We start from the raw sequence: 14,433 nt of genomic DNA on the forward strand, positions 1-14,433 counted from the left end.
TGTTTTATGTGTTCTCTGTTGAGTAACTAAAGAATAAACCGGAAAACTGCTTTATATTTCCAATCACAAAATAGCTGATTTTTAATCTCCAGTATGAGTCAAATTCTTCAACCACATATTTTAATATACTTAGAATATATATTGACAAACAACATTAACAAATAATAATAATGATAATGCTTATCATGAAGTGTCACATGACAGCAGCCTTAATTGAATTTCTCGTGAATTTCACGCGTGGCGGCTGCATGGCGTGGAGGCTGCATGATTCACGCATCGGGTGTTCACACCAGCTGCTTGTCTGCTGCGTTTCTGCTACTGCAGCTGCTGCTGTTAGCCCTTTCTTTCTACATAGAGTTTGCCTTTTAATGGCCATTTCATTTCATTATAAATGTCCTTTATATTTATTTTAGACAGAAAAAGGTTAAGAAACGTGTGGTAATTTGTAAATAATAGTAATAATTCACAATTAAAACTCCGTACTATATTTATTCATGGAGCTCTCCAAGTCACTGCATGTTCTAGAACACTGTCCGGCACATATTTCAGAATAAAGCCTTGTGTTCACAAATGAAGGAATTCTGTCCACAGAAAAAATGCTTGAGGGCTTTTATTTCGAAATATATGATATGATGTCACTATACTGTCAATAGATCACCTTCACTGTCTGTTGTTGCTGTGAAACGCATGCGGCACGCGTCAAAAATAGGCGAGACCTCTATTCTCTAGTTGAGACGTGTCTCACGCTGGCAGTGTGGCTGTTCTAACCTGTTAACATGGACGCCGAAATAAAAAAACAACAGGAAACGCAGCCGCCACGCCCTCCTGACGTTCCTGGTGTGTTCCGGGCATTAGATAGACAGAGATATTACTGTTAGAAGGTGGAGCCCTGTGTGTGTTGGTGGCTTCGGGACACGTGTAGAGCAGCCGTCATTTTTCTAATTTACTTTTTGGTTGAGATTGCTGTTGATGAAGGTGAGGTCGAGCTTGGTAGCGGGGCACTTCAGCATAACAATTATGCATTTTGCGAATAAAAGCAACAAATTTGGCACAGATGTACTTTTATATGTTATGAAAGATAGATATCAGGGCGCAGCAGCCATTTTTCAAAATGGCCACCAAAGAGGCGCTAAATATTCCAAAATGTTGCAGAAAACTGATTTTATGACTCTTGATGATTTCCAAGATTTGTTCAAGTTGATTAGACCAGATATCAGATTTTAACCTCAAGCTAAAAAGCAAAGCACATTTTATGAGTGGAGGTTGACCGTAACTCTTTTTCACACGGCAAAATAAAAGCACAAGCATCCAGTGCAAAGCAGAGTTCAGAAACAACTGTTTAATCAGACGTGAGCTTTAATGCTAATGTCAGATGTGTTGTCCAAATGAGAATCTGATGATGCATTACATCCCAAAAAATAGTTATAAATCCATATAAAATATAGAGCAAAGTTAAATAATATTTGAAATATTATCTTTCTATGATTGCACCTAACTCCAGGGGTTACTGGTGACATGAGTTACCTCTTTAATGTTTGACTCCCTAATAGACTGATCCCTGAGCCTTCTTGTCATTTTAACAAGCATAGCTCCAAGCTTTGATTTAGTTATAATCACAGAAAGATCCAAGTTAAACTCAAAGAAGTCATCCCACTGAGGTTCACCAAAATCAGTCTTATGGTCTTGAATATGTTTGATGACTTTTAAGTTTCAACTGTATTTTATAATAGAATTAATTCAAATACTTCAGCAACAAACTTCCCTCCAGCTTTACATTCTCAGTAAAGAAAGCCATGACAACAGTCACTTTTCCTTGTTTAATGATAACCCCTTCAAGTAGGAAAACCAGTGCCAGAATAATCACCAAAAATATGACTGCATTAGCTGTGAAAGAAGAAGTGAAACAGTTATTATTTTGACAGGACAGGTTACAACTCAATTATCACAAAACTCATTAGAGAGACCAGTTAAAACCACATGCCAACGTACAGTCAGAGAAACATCCATGTTTTTGTAAATATGGATATTTTGCACATTTTAAGTTCTCCAAATTCCATAGAAAATTACAAATACATCTGCAAATCATAAAACATGTATTGTACCCAAGTTAAAACGATATATTTTTCTGATCTGAGAGTTCCCTTTAGTATCACAGTGATGGTAGTGCAGTTATTGTCAGGGAATATAAGCAGAGTTCACTGCAGTTTCAGACTGTTAGATTGCTGATTACCTTCACTGGAGATGGAATTATTATTATTATTATTATAATACACTGTGTCCGGTTTATAGAGGATCTTCTTGGCAGAGTCCACAACATAATATGTTAAAAGCACAAACAAGAGCATTCAGTAGAAAGAGACCAAATGTACAGTGTCAAAACAAGTTGATAGAAGGGAGGCACCATCAGTAACAATAATCATGCCATTTACATTCTCTCCATGTCTCTGACATCAGGTTCAAAGAAAAGGCCAAGAGCTCGCACGTATGTCTACACCCGGCACGTCCCAAGGTGCATTTCACTAAATTCTCTGTTATTGCAAAATAAATCACACACGTCAGTCCGTAGCCGCTTCAATATCCAAAATAAATCGTTCTTCTTGCCACAGAAAAATAGACTGTATTACATTACCAATGGGAATCAACTTCATCACAGCATGCTCTCAAGGCAGGTCTAGTTTGGTACAGTAACATGGGCCCACTCTGGTTACATGAGGCCCTTTGGTAGGAAGCGCGTACAGCCAACTCAAAGTAACCTGTGCTGTCAAACACTTGGTTTTTAACATCTCACCAATGATATGTTCATTCACTAACAAGGGTAGCCTAACCTACTGTATTCATCAGCCATTTTTGAGATACATTCTCAAAAAAATAAATAAATAAAATGGAAACATTGCAGGACAAAGTCTTCAATCCAAATGCAAGCCCTCCTGCTGCTGTGTCTCTACCTGCAGGCTGGACTCTGCAGGTCATCACCTCTGTCTGTATGATCTGACCTAAACCACCTCAGTCCCTCCTGGGATAAAAAAATTTGAGGCTGAAATACTGAACTACTGGTCCTAGGTTCCGTGGTGCAGAGTGTTTTGGTCCTCTTCAGGGTTAAATGAGCAGCTCCGTTCTGCCTCCAGGCCTCAGAGCTCAGAAAGACGGGTTTGGGTTTCCCCCTCCTCTGTCACTCTCCTCGTCTCGGCTCTTTAACTGGCTCATTTCAACAGAGGGTGTCTGTGTTGAAGGAGAGCTGCACCTGCACACACACACATCCATATATAGAAGTTATCTTGCGATAGCCTGTGCAGCAGCAAACAATAATAAAATAAGAATCAAGCAAACCAAGGGGGGAATTCTACCAGGGCTCCACACCTGAAAGATGATAAGGGACAGAGACACTGAGACATCCTCTGACTGAAACTCAGCAGAGCTGGAATGAGTTTTAAAGTGGGGGGAGGGACATCCAGTTTTGGATGACGTAATGCTCCCCTAGAAGTTTAAACACTGGGAGCAAAAACCATGCAGTTGTTTGCATGCAATAGTCTACATATGTGTTATTTTTCTCCGATTCTAAAAATAGTGTACTTGGATATTTCTGCATACTGGGGTCACTAAACAGTCTTGGAATTGCATAAATTGGGTATCACTGTAAAACTGAGACTCTTATGGATCCAATGGTATTCATGTGTGATGATGTTAGTCCCCATAGTAACCATTTCATATATTTTTTTAAACTTGACCTCACTGTATAAAATGACCTCTGGTGACCTCTAGGATAATAACAGCCTCATGAAACTTAACAACAACTACAGACCAAGAGCATTCAGAGGATGGATGGATCAAACTAGAGCATTCAGAGGATGGATGGATCAAACTAGAGACCTAAAGCATTCAGAGGATGGATGGATCAAACTAGAGACCTAGAGCATTCAGAGGATGGATGGATCAAACTAGAGACCTAGAGCATTCAGAGGATGGATGGATCAAACTAGAGACCTAGAGCATTCAGAGGATGGATGGATCAGACTAGAGACCTAGAGCATTCAGAGGATGGATGGATCAGACTAGAGACCTAGAGCATTCAGAGGATGGATGGATCAGACTACAGACCTAGAGCATTCAGAGGATGGATGGTTTTCCTAGCTAGATTGACAGTAAGAGGGTTTCTGAGTAGTTCACACAACAGAAGTGCTCGCCATCCAGTCACCAAAAAATGCAATCCTTGCAGAAAATGTCAAATGTTTTTGATACAAAAAAAATCACAGCATGTATTTTTCCATGGTGTTCCTCAAGGTCTTGGTGTCTTAATGTGGTATTTTGGAGGGATTATTGATCATTTTTTATCAATTCTCCAGTGGTAAAAAACATTTACATTTACATTTAGCACCAAATCTGTGTAACAAATGGTATCAACCCAAAAATTGCTGCAACTACTTATGAGACATACAGTAAGTGAGCATGGGGATGACCATCATATAATTTATTCACAATTTATTTTAATTAATTCATTAATTCTTGTTTATTTCTGATTTATGACTAGAACAATTTGACACACAGTGCTGAGCTGCATCTCTAATTAATCGTCAGGTTCCAGCTTTCAGGTGATGTACTGTACACCACTTATATGTGGCATCGACTTTTTACCTCCCCCTGAACACCACCCTGTCTACCACCCCTTCCCCGCTAAAAAAGGGGGGTGGAATGGTAAGGGTTTAAAGTGATGTTTATTAAACACACATTTAAAACATACTTTCAATATTGACTGAACTTTCCGAGGCCATGGAAATAACATAAAGGAATTTATTGTGAGAGATTGAGAGATTTATTGTTAATGGCCGTGTATTGTTTGCAAAAGTGGAGGGTTATCACAGCTCCAGTGGTTCTGGATGTGCCACAAGCAATAGTCATAGTAGTAATAGTAATAGTAATAATAGTAACAGACTGACACAAAACCTTTTAACTTTGTTTGGAGGAATAAACCCCATTAGTGTTTTAATGCAAGAGTGTGTTATGTAACACATATTGTCAAGGAGGGGGGTCTAAATGTACTAGATTTTGGTACTTCCAATACTATGTTCAAGGTCAATTGGATAAAGAATAATATACAAGGAAAGGATAAACTATGGTACATTATTCCAGAACTTATTTTTGTAAAAGTAGGCGTTATTGAATTTCTTCTGCATTGCAATTTTTATATAAATAAGATCCCTGTTAAACTATGGAGGGTTTTAAGGGCCTAAATATATAAATATATATAAATTAAATGCTAACACAAATGAATAAATAACTAATTATGTAATTTAATGCTTAATTGTCTCCATAAATAAATACATTTACAAATTAAATGAGACATTAAATATATAGAGTAAATGTTAAATTGATATATTGATATTTTGACTACAGAAAGGCAGGGGTGAAAAATGGGGGTGAATACTGTTACTGTCAGGAAGACAGATTAAGGGGCTGCTGCACCTGTACCTGTTCACCTGTACCTATGTGCTTCTTCTGGAGCTTATGTTTACCACAAAATGTAAATAAATAAAAAAATAAATTAAAAAATGCAGGTGTGATCCACTCACCCTTTCCTCTTCAAAGCTGATGAGTCCTTCATCATCATCGCTCTCCAGCTCCTCCGGCGCCTCGCTGATCAGAGCGTTGAGCTCCGTGTTGGCCGGCCGAGACTTCAGCAGGTTGAGGATGCGCTGCAGGGGGGACTGTCCTCCACCCGGGGGAGACACTTCCTGCTGCTCCAGGTTGTCACTCTGCCTTCTTGGCAAAGTTGACAAATACCTGAGCAGAAAACATAAAGGTGATTTATTTGATTTATTCCCTTGTTGAAGTCCTGCATGAAGTTGAGCCAGAGTGTCACAGGCTGACTCACATTGTCAAGAGTGGTCCTGACTGACGGAGTAGTCCTCAATGCCCAGCACCTCCACCACCTGCTCCATCTTACTGAAGACCTGAGCCAGGGAGATCCGCTCAGACTTCAGCTGGTACTGGACCTTGGTGTGGTGACGCTCCTACAAAATATGACAACAGGTGGCTTAATGTCTGAACACTCAAAAAAGAGGGAGACAATAATCTCCTCAAGGCATTTACCAAACCTCACTCTGCAATGTGAACAAAAGTTCTTCTGGAAATATGAAATGGAAAATATCGAACAGGACAAAACCCAAAAAATGTCTTATTTAGTAAGATCATTTGGGGACAGGGTTTAAACAAGTTGGGAGGGGGGGGGTGTTTAAACATTTGGGTATGGGATTTAAAAACTTGGAGGGGTGTTTAAACACTTGGAGCAGGGTTTAAATACTTGGGGCAGGGTTTAAACACTTGGGGCAGGTCTCATCTCCAAAACGCTGCATCACACAACACACTTGTCAATGTCACAATGCACATACATGAATAGAACATAGATCCTACATGCACTCAGGCATAAACGGTCTTAAATTCACATGTTGCGTGCGAGACAGTAATTCTTTAAAATAATAAAAGGTAATAAAAGATAACAGTTTTAAATAATAAAACCAGGTATAATCAAACTAGATAATAAATACTCAAGTCACAATATATTAGTCCCCAATAACATCATATCGTATAATACTACTTCTTGTTGCTACATGATATTTTGATGGAGGATGGAATGAATGAGTTTTTGTACCGCTGCAGCCTGAAAACTCACATTCTGAACCGTCCTGAACCGAAACCTTGAATTCTGGATTCAGAATGTGTGTTGGGTGGTTTTAACGCTCTAATGGTTTGTTACTTTGAGCGACACCTTTCATATAGTAGTCATTAAATTAATATATTGATTAAAACCACTTTAGGATAAAAATTTGATTTAAGTTATGATGACATACCTAGCGTATAAATCTTCCATAATAACAATCACTAGAAAATAAACGGTTGTGATAAAGCTTGCAATATTTTTTAACTTTGACCCATCAGGTTAGAAAAATGGGAGTACTGTGGGGGGTTCTGCGGGAATACGGGGTACCGGGGTCGCTGTTACGAGCCATCCGGTATAACCAAAGTGAGAGCTGTGCCCGTATACTCGGCAGAAGTCAAACACGTTTCCGGTGGGTGTTGGCCTCGGCCAGGGTTGTCCCTTGTCACCGATCCTGTTTGTGATTTTATGGACAGGATCTCAAGGCGCAGCCGGGGGGAGGAGATTGTCCGGTTTGGTGCCCTCAGAATTGTGTCTCTGTTCTTTGCAGATGATGTGGTTCTGTTGGCTTCATCAGACCGTGACCTTCAGCACGCACTGCGGCAGTTTGTAGCCGAGCGTGAAGCAGTAGGAATGAAAGTCAGTACCCTCTAGGTCTGAGGCCAGGGTTCTCTGCCGGAAAACGGTAGTGCCCTCCGGGTTGGGAGTGAGTCACTGCCTCAAGCGAGAGAGTTTAAGTATCTCAGGGTCTTGTTCACGAGTGAGGGAAAAATGGACCGGGAAATGGACAGGCGGTTCGATGCAGCGGGTGCTGTAGCACACCATTGTGGTGAAGAGGGAGCTGAGCCGGAAGGCAAAGCTCTCAATTTACCAGTCCATCTATGTTCCGACCCTCACCTATGGTCATGAGCTTTGGGTAGTGACCGAAAGAATGAGATTGCTGATACAAGCGGCCGAAATGAGCTTCCTCCGTAGGGTGGCTGGGCTCAGCCTTAGAGGTAGGGAGAGGAGCTCAGACATCCGGATGGAACTTGGAGTAGAGAAGCTGCTGCTTCGCGTCAAAAGGGGTCAGCTGAGCTGGTTTCGGGCATCTGATCAGGATGCATCCTGGACGCCTCCATTTGGAGGTTTTCCGGGCACGTCCAACTGGTAAGAGGCCCCGGGGTAGACCCAGAACACGCTGCAGAGATTACATATCTGGTCTGGCCTGGGAACGTCTCGGGATCCCCCAGGAAGAGCTGGAAAACTTTGCTGGGGAGAGGGACGTCTGGAATTCCCTGCTAAGCCTGTTGCCCCCACAGCCGTACAATAAATAAGTTTAATATGTGTGAAATGAAAACTTCTGTTCTAACATAACCAATTGTTCAGTCAAATCACTGTTCATGTCTTCCTAGACATGATACACAAAGGACAGTGTGCAGGATTTTTTGTTTCTTTCAGTCACGTTTTTGATCCAATGCACCCGTCTGTATGACTTCCTGGATTTTGTAGTTGTCAGAAAAGAAAAAAAAATACTGGGCACCTGCCATCAACCTGAGGGGAAATATTCATCAATACTCTACTTTCTTCTGGTGCTCAGTGGATAGACTGGTACAAAGGACAGAGGGAGCTGCAGTGATCTACCTTCAGCACGGCCTCAGGGAAGTTTCTGTTGAAGAATCGAACCACCTCCTTCACATTAGAGCTGCTCTTGGTCCTCACTGTGATCATGTAGCCATCCCCAAACCTGGAACAGGATCAGAGAAACATGATTGCCAAAGTTTTTTTCTTTTTAATACTTGATTTTTTGTATGCTACGCAACAATACAATAAGTACTAAGTACAATACAGCACAGAACAAATAGTTGTCATAGGGTACTCAGACATATACTGCATATACATTCTCATTTCCAGTTATTCCATATTTCAACAGTTAAAACATAAGCACATTGTTTTGACAAACATTACCGTTTCAAAGTTTGGAATCTCCTGTTTGAATGACTTTCATGCTTTTAGGTTGTAGAAAGTCCTCTTTACAAACAGATGCTATTTAGTATGAAGGGTTTGTTTTGTACATGGTTCAACCAAACTGACCACTGCAAAGATCCCTCCGAGCAACAGTTCAATAAGATAGAATAAATCAGCAGTGATTGGTAAAAGGCACTGCAAGCTAAGCATCAAAATGTGTGCAGATTTAAACAGGAACAGGTTCATATTTCAGTGTCAAGTGCACAATAATGCAGCCCAGAACAAGCTGCAGTGTGTTTCACTGTTGTGGTTCAATAATGATCGAGGGTCACTTGCGCTTTTCTGGAATGGAAAAGAAATTCAAATGGTTCCAACAGTGGGGACATTGACTAAATGGAAGTTTGAAACATTTAATTATGTTTCTTTTGGGGCCAAAACTATTTCAAATGTAATTGGTGTCTGAATTATACTGTTTTTATCTCTGTTTAAATAGTTATTATTAAAGGAAAAAAGAAAACTATTAATATAACAGGTGACTCCAAATGTTTGAACGGTGTGAGGGTAGAGGGTGGAGCTAAGTACAACCGAGCGCTGAATAAGACATTTGTAGGTGACCAAAATGTTGCAATTAACTTTTAAGAACTGAAAACACACAGTGAAAGGGTTAAAGTTCTCAGACCGGACAACGCTGTGGTAGCGACCTGTCAATCACAAGGTAGCCCCGCCCTAAAGCATCCCCTGCTTTATGGTCTATGTGACTCTAAATGGGACCATAATTTACTAAATGAACATCATGCTGTATTGAAGAAGACTTGAAACTAGCGATTGAGACCATAAACTCATGTTTACAATGTTTACTGCAACCCAATAGCCAGAATTTATTTTGTTGCCATTGTATATTTCTGCACGCCACGTGATATGTTGAATGTGGACGTTTCTGAATCAAAAAACATTTTCAGGAATACTTTTCACATCAGCTTTGTATCACTTGCAGAAATGCCCAATGACACATGGTTAATGTGAAACGATTGGTTAGGTTTAAGCAACAAAACTATTTGGTTAAGGTTAGAAAAAATATCATGGTTTGTGTTAAAATAGTAACGTAACATAACAACCGCAACGATGTAATTACCTTGAATAAACTGCAATCGCACTTAGCGATTCTTTCTTCCATAATGTAACAAGTGCAACAACGTTATGCAAAACACTGTAACGTAAAAAGCGTAAAGTCAGCATCTATTTTTGGTTTCACACGGGACACGACCAGTGGTCTCCTAATCTCGCCTTGTGTTTGTTTGACCCATCCACCTCCCCTCCCACCCTATGTGGAATTTCTTGCTTCTTATAGTCGTTATTAAACCACATAACTTTCAATAACTCGATATACTGCGTTACTTACTCTGCGCATCGCTCGCTGTACTGTGTCACTTGCTCTGAGTGAGCGCAAAAACGTCCATATTCAACGTATCTGTGGTTTGCAGAAACGTAAATGCTAACAACTTTTCCTGGTGACTAGGCTGTTTACTGAGGTAATAAATCAAGTGAGAAATAGGGACATTTTCTCATAGACTTCTATACAATCTGACTTCTTTTTGCAACCAGGGGAGTCGCCCCCTGCTGGCTGTTAGAAAGAATGCAAGTTTAAACCTCTTCCACACTGGCTTCACTTTTCAGAACCGGATGTTGCTGCCTGGGTTGTATGCCTCTCCCAGCCAGTCAAGTTGCAGTTTATATCCATGTTTGTCCAAAATGTCATCAATTCATAATTTTCTCCTGTTGGACATTTGTGTGAAATTTTCATAATTAGCATATGTATTCTTGAGTTATGGCCAAAAACGTGTTTTGTGAGGTGACCTTGACCTTTGACCACCAAAATCGAATCAGTTGATACTTGTGTCCAAGTGGACGTTTGTTCCAAATTTGAAGAAATTCCGCCATAGGCATTCCTGAGATAGCGTTCACGAGAATGGGACGTTAGGACGGACAACCCGAAAAAAATACTGCCTCCGGCCTCCAGCCTCGGCATGGAGGCATAAACAACAACAACAACAACAACAACAACAACAACAACAACAACAACAACAACCAAAAAGCACTTTGTATCTACGTAGCTGACAGTCATTTTTTGGTAAATGGACTGCATTTATCTAAATGCAGTCCATTTACCAGAAAATGACTGTCAGCTGTTAGTATCAAACTGTGTTTAAAAGGATGCAGATAAGAGCACATCTATAAATCACAAAAGAAAGGTGGATCTTTATCCTCCTGACCTGTTCTTGAGGTGTTGGATGCTTCCCAGGCATTTAAACCTGCCGTTCACCATAATGCCCAGTCTGGTGCACAGAGCCTCACACTCCTCCATGCTGCAGAGGACAGCATGAAATGATAGATTAAATACACTGTAGTGAAAATTAAGTGAAAATAAGCCACAACAGTAAAAAAGTATTCCAGCAGAATTCCACTGAATGTGAGGACTGAGGTGTCTCACCTGTGTGATGTCAGCACTACAGAGCGTCCAGTCTTGATTATGTCCAGGATCAAATTCCAGAGGAATCTGCGGGCCTTCGGGTCCATGCCAGTGGTGGGCTCATCCTGGAAAACCCCACAAAATACAGTTCACAAGCTAAAAGTAATACTGTATTTACACTTTTCTCTCATTGTAGTTCCTGTTGCCTACATGTCACACTACATGTGTACCTGACATGAAATTGACAAATGTTTCCCAGAATCACATCCCAAAATGAATATACATTAAAGGATCATTCCAGTTTGTCCATCATTTCTGTCAGTTCCAATAACATTCTACTACTCACCAAAGTAACAGCTGGGATCTGGGAACACGGTGACATCACTAAAAAAAAGTAAAGCTTGGAGGTCAAGCTTAAAGGGGACCTACGCCCATTTTCAAAATTCATACATGTTATTCCTATGGTCTAAGACAGCTAACATGACAAACTCTCTCCCAAATACTAAAGTGCTTAAACAAAAGGTTAAGTAATTGTGGAGCTGCTCCATAGACCATGAATAGAGAAATATGTTCTAGATGACACTGAGAGCAGCCAGGGGAATGTTCTGAGTATATAGGAACATTTTCTGTTTCACAACTGACAACACTACAGTAGAATAAAGCTCATTTGGGTATAAAAAGAAAAAAAAACATTCTGTGGGTCCACAAAATCACTCTCCCATTCATTTGTTTATGGAGCAGCTCCAGACTATATACCTGATGACATCAGAAGTTTTTGAGACTTCTCTGGTTTGTGGCTTTGAGAGAGAGTAGGCCATGGAAATGACTTACTGGAATTCTTAATGTAGGTGGCATTCCCCTTTAAAGTGGGGACAAATTCCAGACACCCCTTCTACTTTTAAAAGTCTGACATCCAATGCCCAGATGACATTGTTAAAAACCTCTACTGCTCACTCTGCACCTAAACACTTAAAGCCAACAACCCACTCTGTGGGGACCTGGCATGGGAACCAGAGGGACACCGATTCAAGTCCCCGCACAGACCAAGTACGGAGTGTGGACTGGGAGCTGGAGAGGTGCCAGTTCGCCACCTGGGCACTACGAAGTACCCTTGAGCAAGGTACTAGACCCCAAAACTGCTCCCCAGGTGCTGTAAAGTTGCTGCCCACCACTGCTTACTCCTCCTTACTCGTTACTGGGTGCGGTTAAATGCAGAGGCTAAATTTCACTGTGTGCTGTGCTGTGTACAATGTGTGCAATTTCCAAACACCTGATGCTGATAGGAGACTACAGGACAACTATGTGGGACAAACTATTGGGGGCTGACACAAGGGATACGAACAGCGGTCTCCTGGAGGATTTCTTGTGTTTGTTGGATCCAGCCACGTCCCCTCCCTCCCTCCCGCCCTCCCGGTATTTCTCTTTCACTCTTTAAACTACGTCACTATACTCCCGGCGCACTTTCTCGGAACGATTACTGTTGCCGCGGATGGGTTTACATTATATTTAATGGAACGCCCGATGCGTTTCATGCTGTGGCTAAATGGTGCCATGTGCAGTTCTTAAAAAAAAGCCTTGGTTTTTAAGGCCCTGGGAATGGTGCAGCATATAGACTAAAACATCCATTCAAACTTCTTACCAGGAAGATGAGTGAGGGGTATCCAATCAGAGCGATGGCAGTGGAAAGCTTGCGTTTGTTTCCTCCACTGTAAGTCCCTGCAGGCTTGTCTGCATACTTTGACAACTCCAGCTTTTCTAATGCCCACCCCACCACCTAGAGGGTGTAAAGGATAATGTCAGTCGGCGATGACGAGTCATCTGGTTTTGGCGGGGGAGGGGGAGTACTCAAAAATGTGGAAAGACAAATGTGTGTGTGAGTGTGTGAGACTGACCCTGTCTTGGTCTTTCCAAGGAATGCCACGGAGGCGAGTGTAAAGCTCCAGATGTTCCCTGGCTGTCAGGTCATCAAACAGAGCATCAAACTGTGGACAGTAGCCGATACTCTGCTGCACACGTAACAGGTCCTTCAGGATACTGCACACACACACACACACACACACACACACACACACACACACACACACACACACACACACACACACACACACACACACACGCACGCACACACAGGAAAGATTTCTCAATATCCCTATGACTTTAAGGGACCATTAATTTGTTAATGCCGCCTGGACTTCAGTCAGGTCAAGAGACAAAGCAAAGTGAAATTTCTATTTTGTGTCAATTTACACACAAAACTCATGCTAACTGTATTACTCAAACATATGTGGACACCCAAACTCTCTTCTGGTTTCAGTCTTTCCACCCAGATGCAGGGATTTTCTCCCATTCAGACATAACAGCATTAGTGAGGTCCATCACTGATGTTGGGTGATAAGACCTGGCTGGCAGTCAGCATTCCAGTTCATCCCAAAGATGTTTGATGGGGTTGAGGTCAGAGAGGCATTGCTATGTCGAAACAGGAAAGGGACAAACTCAAACTGTTAACACAAGTTTGAAGCACACACATTGTCTAAAACATCATTGCAAGGCTTTGTTTCACTGGAACTAAGGAGGCCAGATCAGGAAAAACAGACCCAGACCAAGTTGGCGAACTGCATTCAGGCATTCATCGGCTCCACCAAACCCAAATGTATCCTTCAGACCACCAGATAGTGAAGTGTGATTCATCTCTCCAGACATGGTTTTGACTGATTTTGAGCGATAGTTGCAACCTAGAACATGAGCTGAGCTGATGAGATTTCTGCTTCATGATAACAGCACTTACAGTTGATCGTTCAAATACAGCAAATCATTCCATAACAGTGTCACATGGAAAGTCCCTGAGCTCTTGCACAGTAACAACCATTCTACTGCAGATGGTTAGCAGTTGGGATTGTACGACTGTATGCTTGTATGCTTGATTTTATGCACCTTTTAGAAATGAGTGTGACTGAGGCCGCTGAGTTCCACAAAATAGAGTGGTGTCCACATACATTTGTCCTTAGTGTGTGCTTTTCCTAACTGTTGGTTGGTAGTTTCTATTCTGTTCCCTGTCTGATGAGTCTGTCTTGATGTGTCTGTTTTTGCCTTGCTGCTGAAGAATAAAGAATACAGAACACATGAAGTTAAATACAAAGGTTCTGTTATTTTTCTGGCACTGACCTGTTTCCGTCAATGAAGGCCTCTCCTCCAGTGGTGCACTCGTCTCCCGTTAGCATCTTGAAGGTGGTGGTCTTCCCTGCTCCATTCACTCCCAGCAATCCAAAACACTCACCAGGCCGGACGCCCAGACACAATCGGTCCACTGCCAGGATACGACCCATCTTCCTGGATTTATAAACCTGAACACATGTAGATATATACATTAAAC

General features: G+C 41.4%; 1 protein-coding gene across 1 annotated transcript in view; it reads right to left on the bottom strand.

Annotated features, from left to right (window-relative positions):
* Positions 1 to 1,803: 1,803 nt before the first annotated feature.
* Positions 1,804 to 14,433, bottom strand: part of abca2 (ATP-binding cassette, sub-family A (ABC1), member 2) — a 124,024-nt gene continuing 111,394 nt past the window's right edge. The window contains 11 exon segments of the mRNA XM_037777355.1: positions 1,804 to 3,241; positions 5,565 to 5,750; positions 5,752 to 5,775; positions 5,867 to 5,881; positions 5,883 to 6,005; positions 8,273 to 8,375; positions 10,867 to 10,959; positions 11,085 to 11,188; positions 12,703 to 12,837; positions 12,956 to 13,097; positions 14,226 to 14,404. Of these exon segments, the coding sequence (XP_037633283.1) occupies positions 3,206 to 3,241; positions 5,565 to 5,750; positions 5,752 to 5,775; positions 5,867 to 5,881; positions 5,883 to 6,005; positions 8,273 to 8,375; positions 10,867 to 10,959; positions 11,085 to 11,188; positions 12,703 to 12,837; positions 12,956 to 13,097; positions 14,226 to 14,404 (1,140 nt within the window). The 3' untranslated portion in view covers positions 1,804 to 3,205.

This window comes from Sebastes umbrosus, chromosome 8 (genome assembly GCF_015220745.1).
Source record: "Sebastes umbrosus isolate fSebUmb1 chromosome 8, fSebUmb1.pri, whole genome shotgun sequence".
Lineage (NCBI taxonomy): Eukaryota > Metazoa > Chordata > Actinopteri > Perciformes > Sebastidae > Sebastes > Sebastes umbrosus.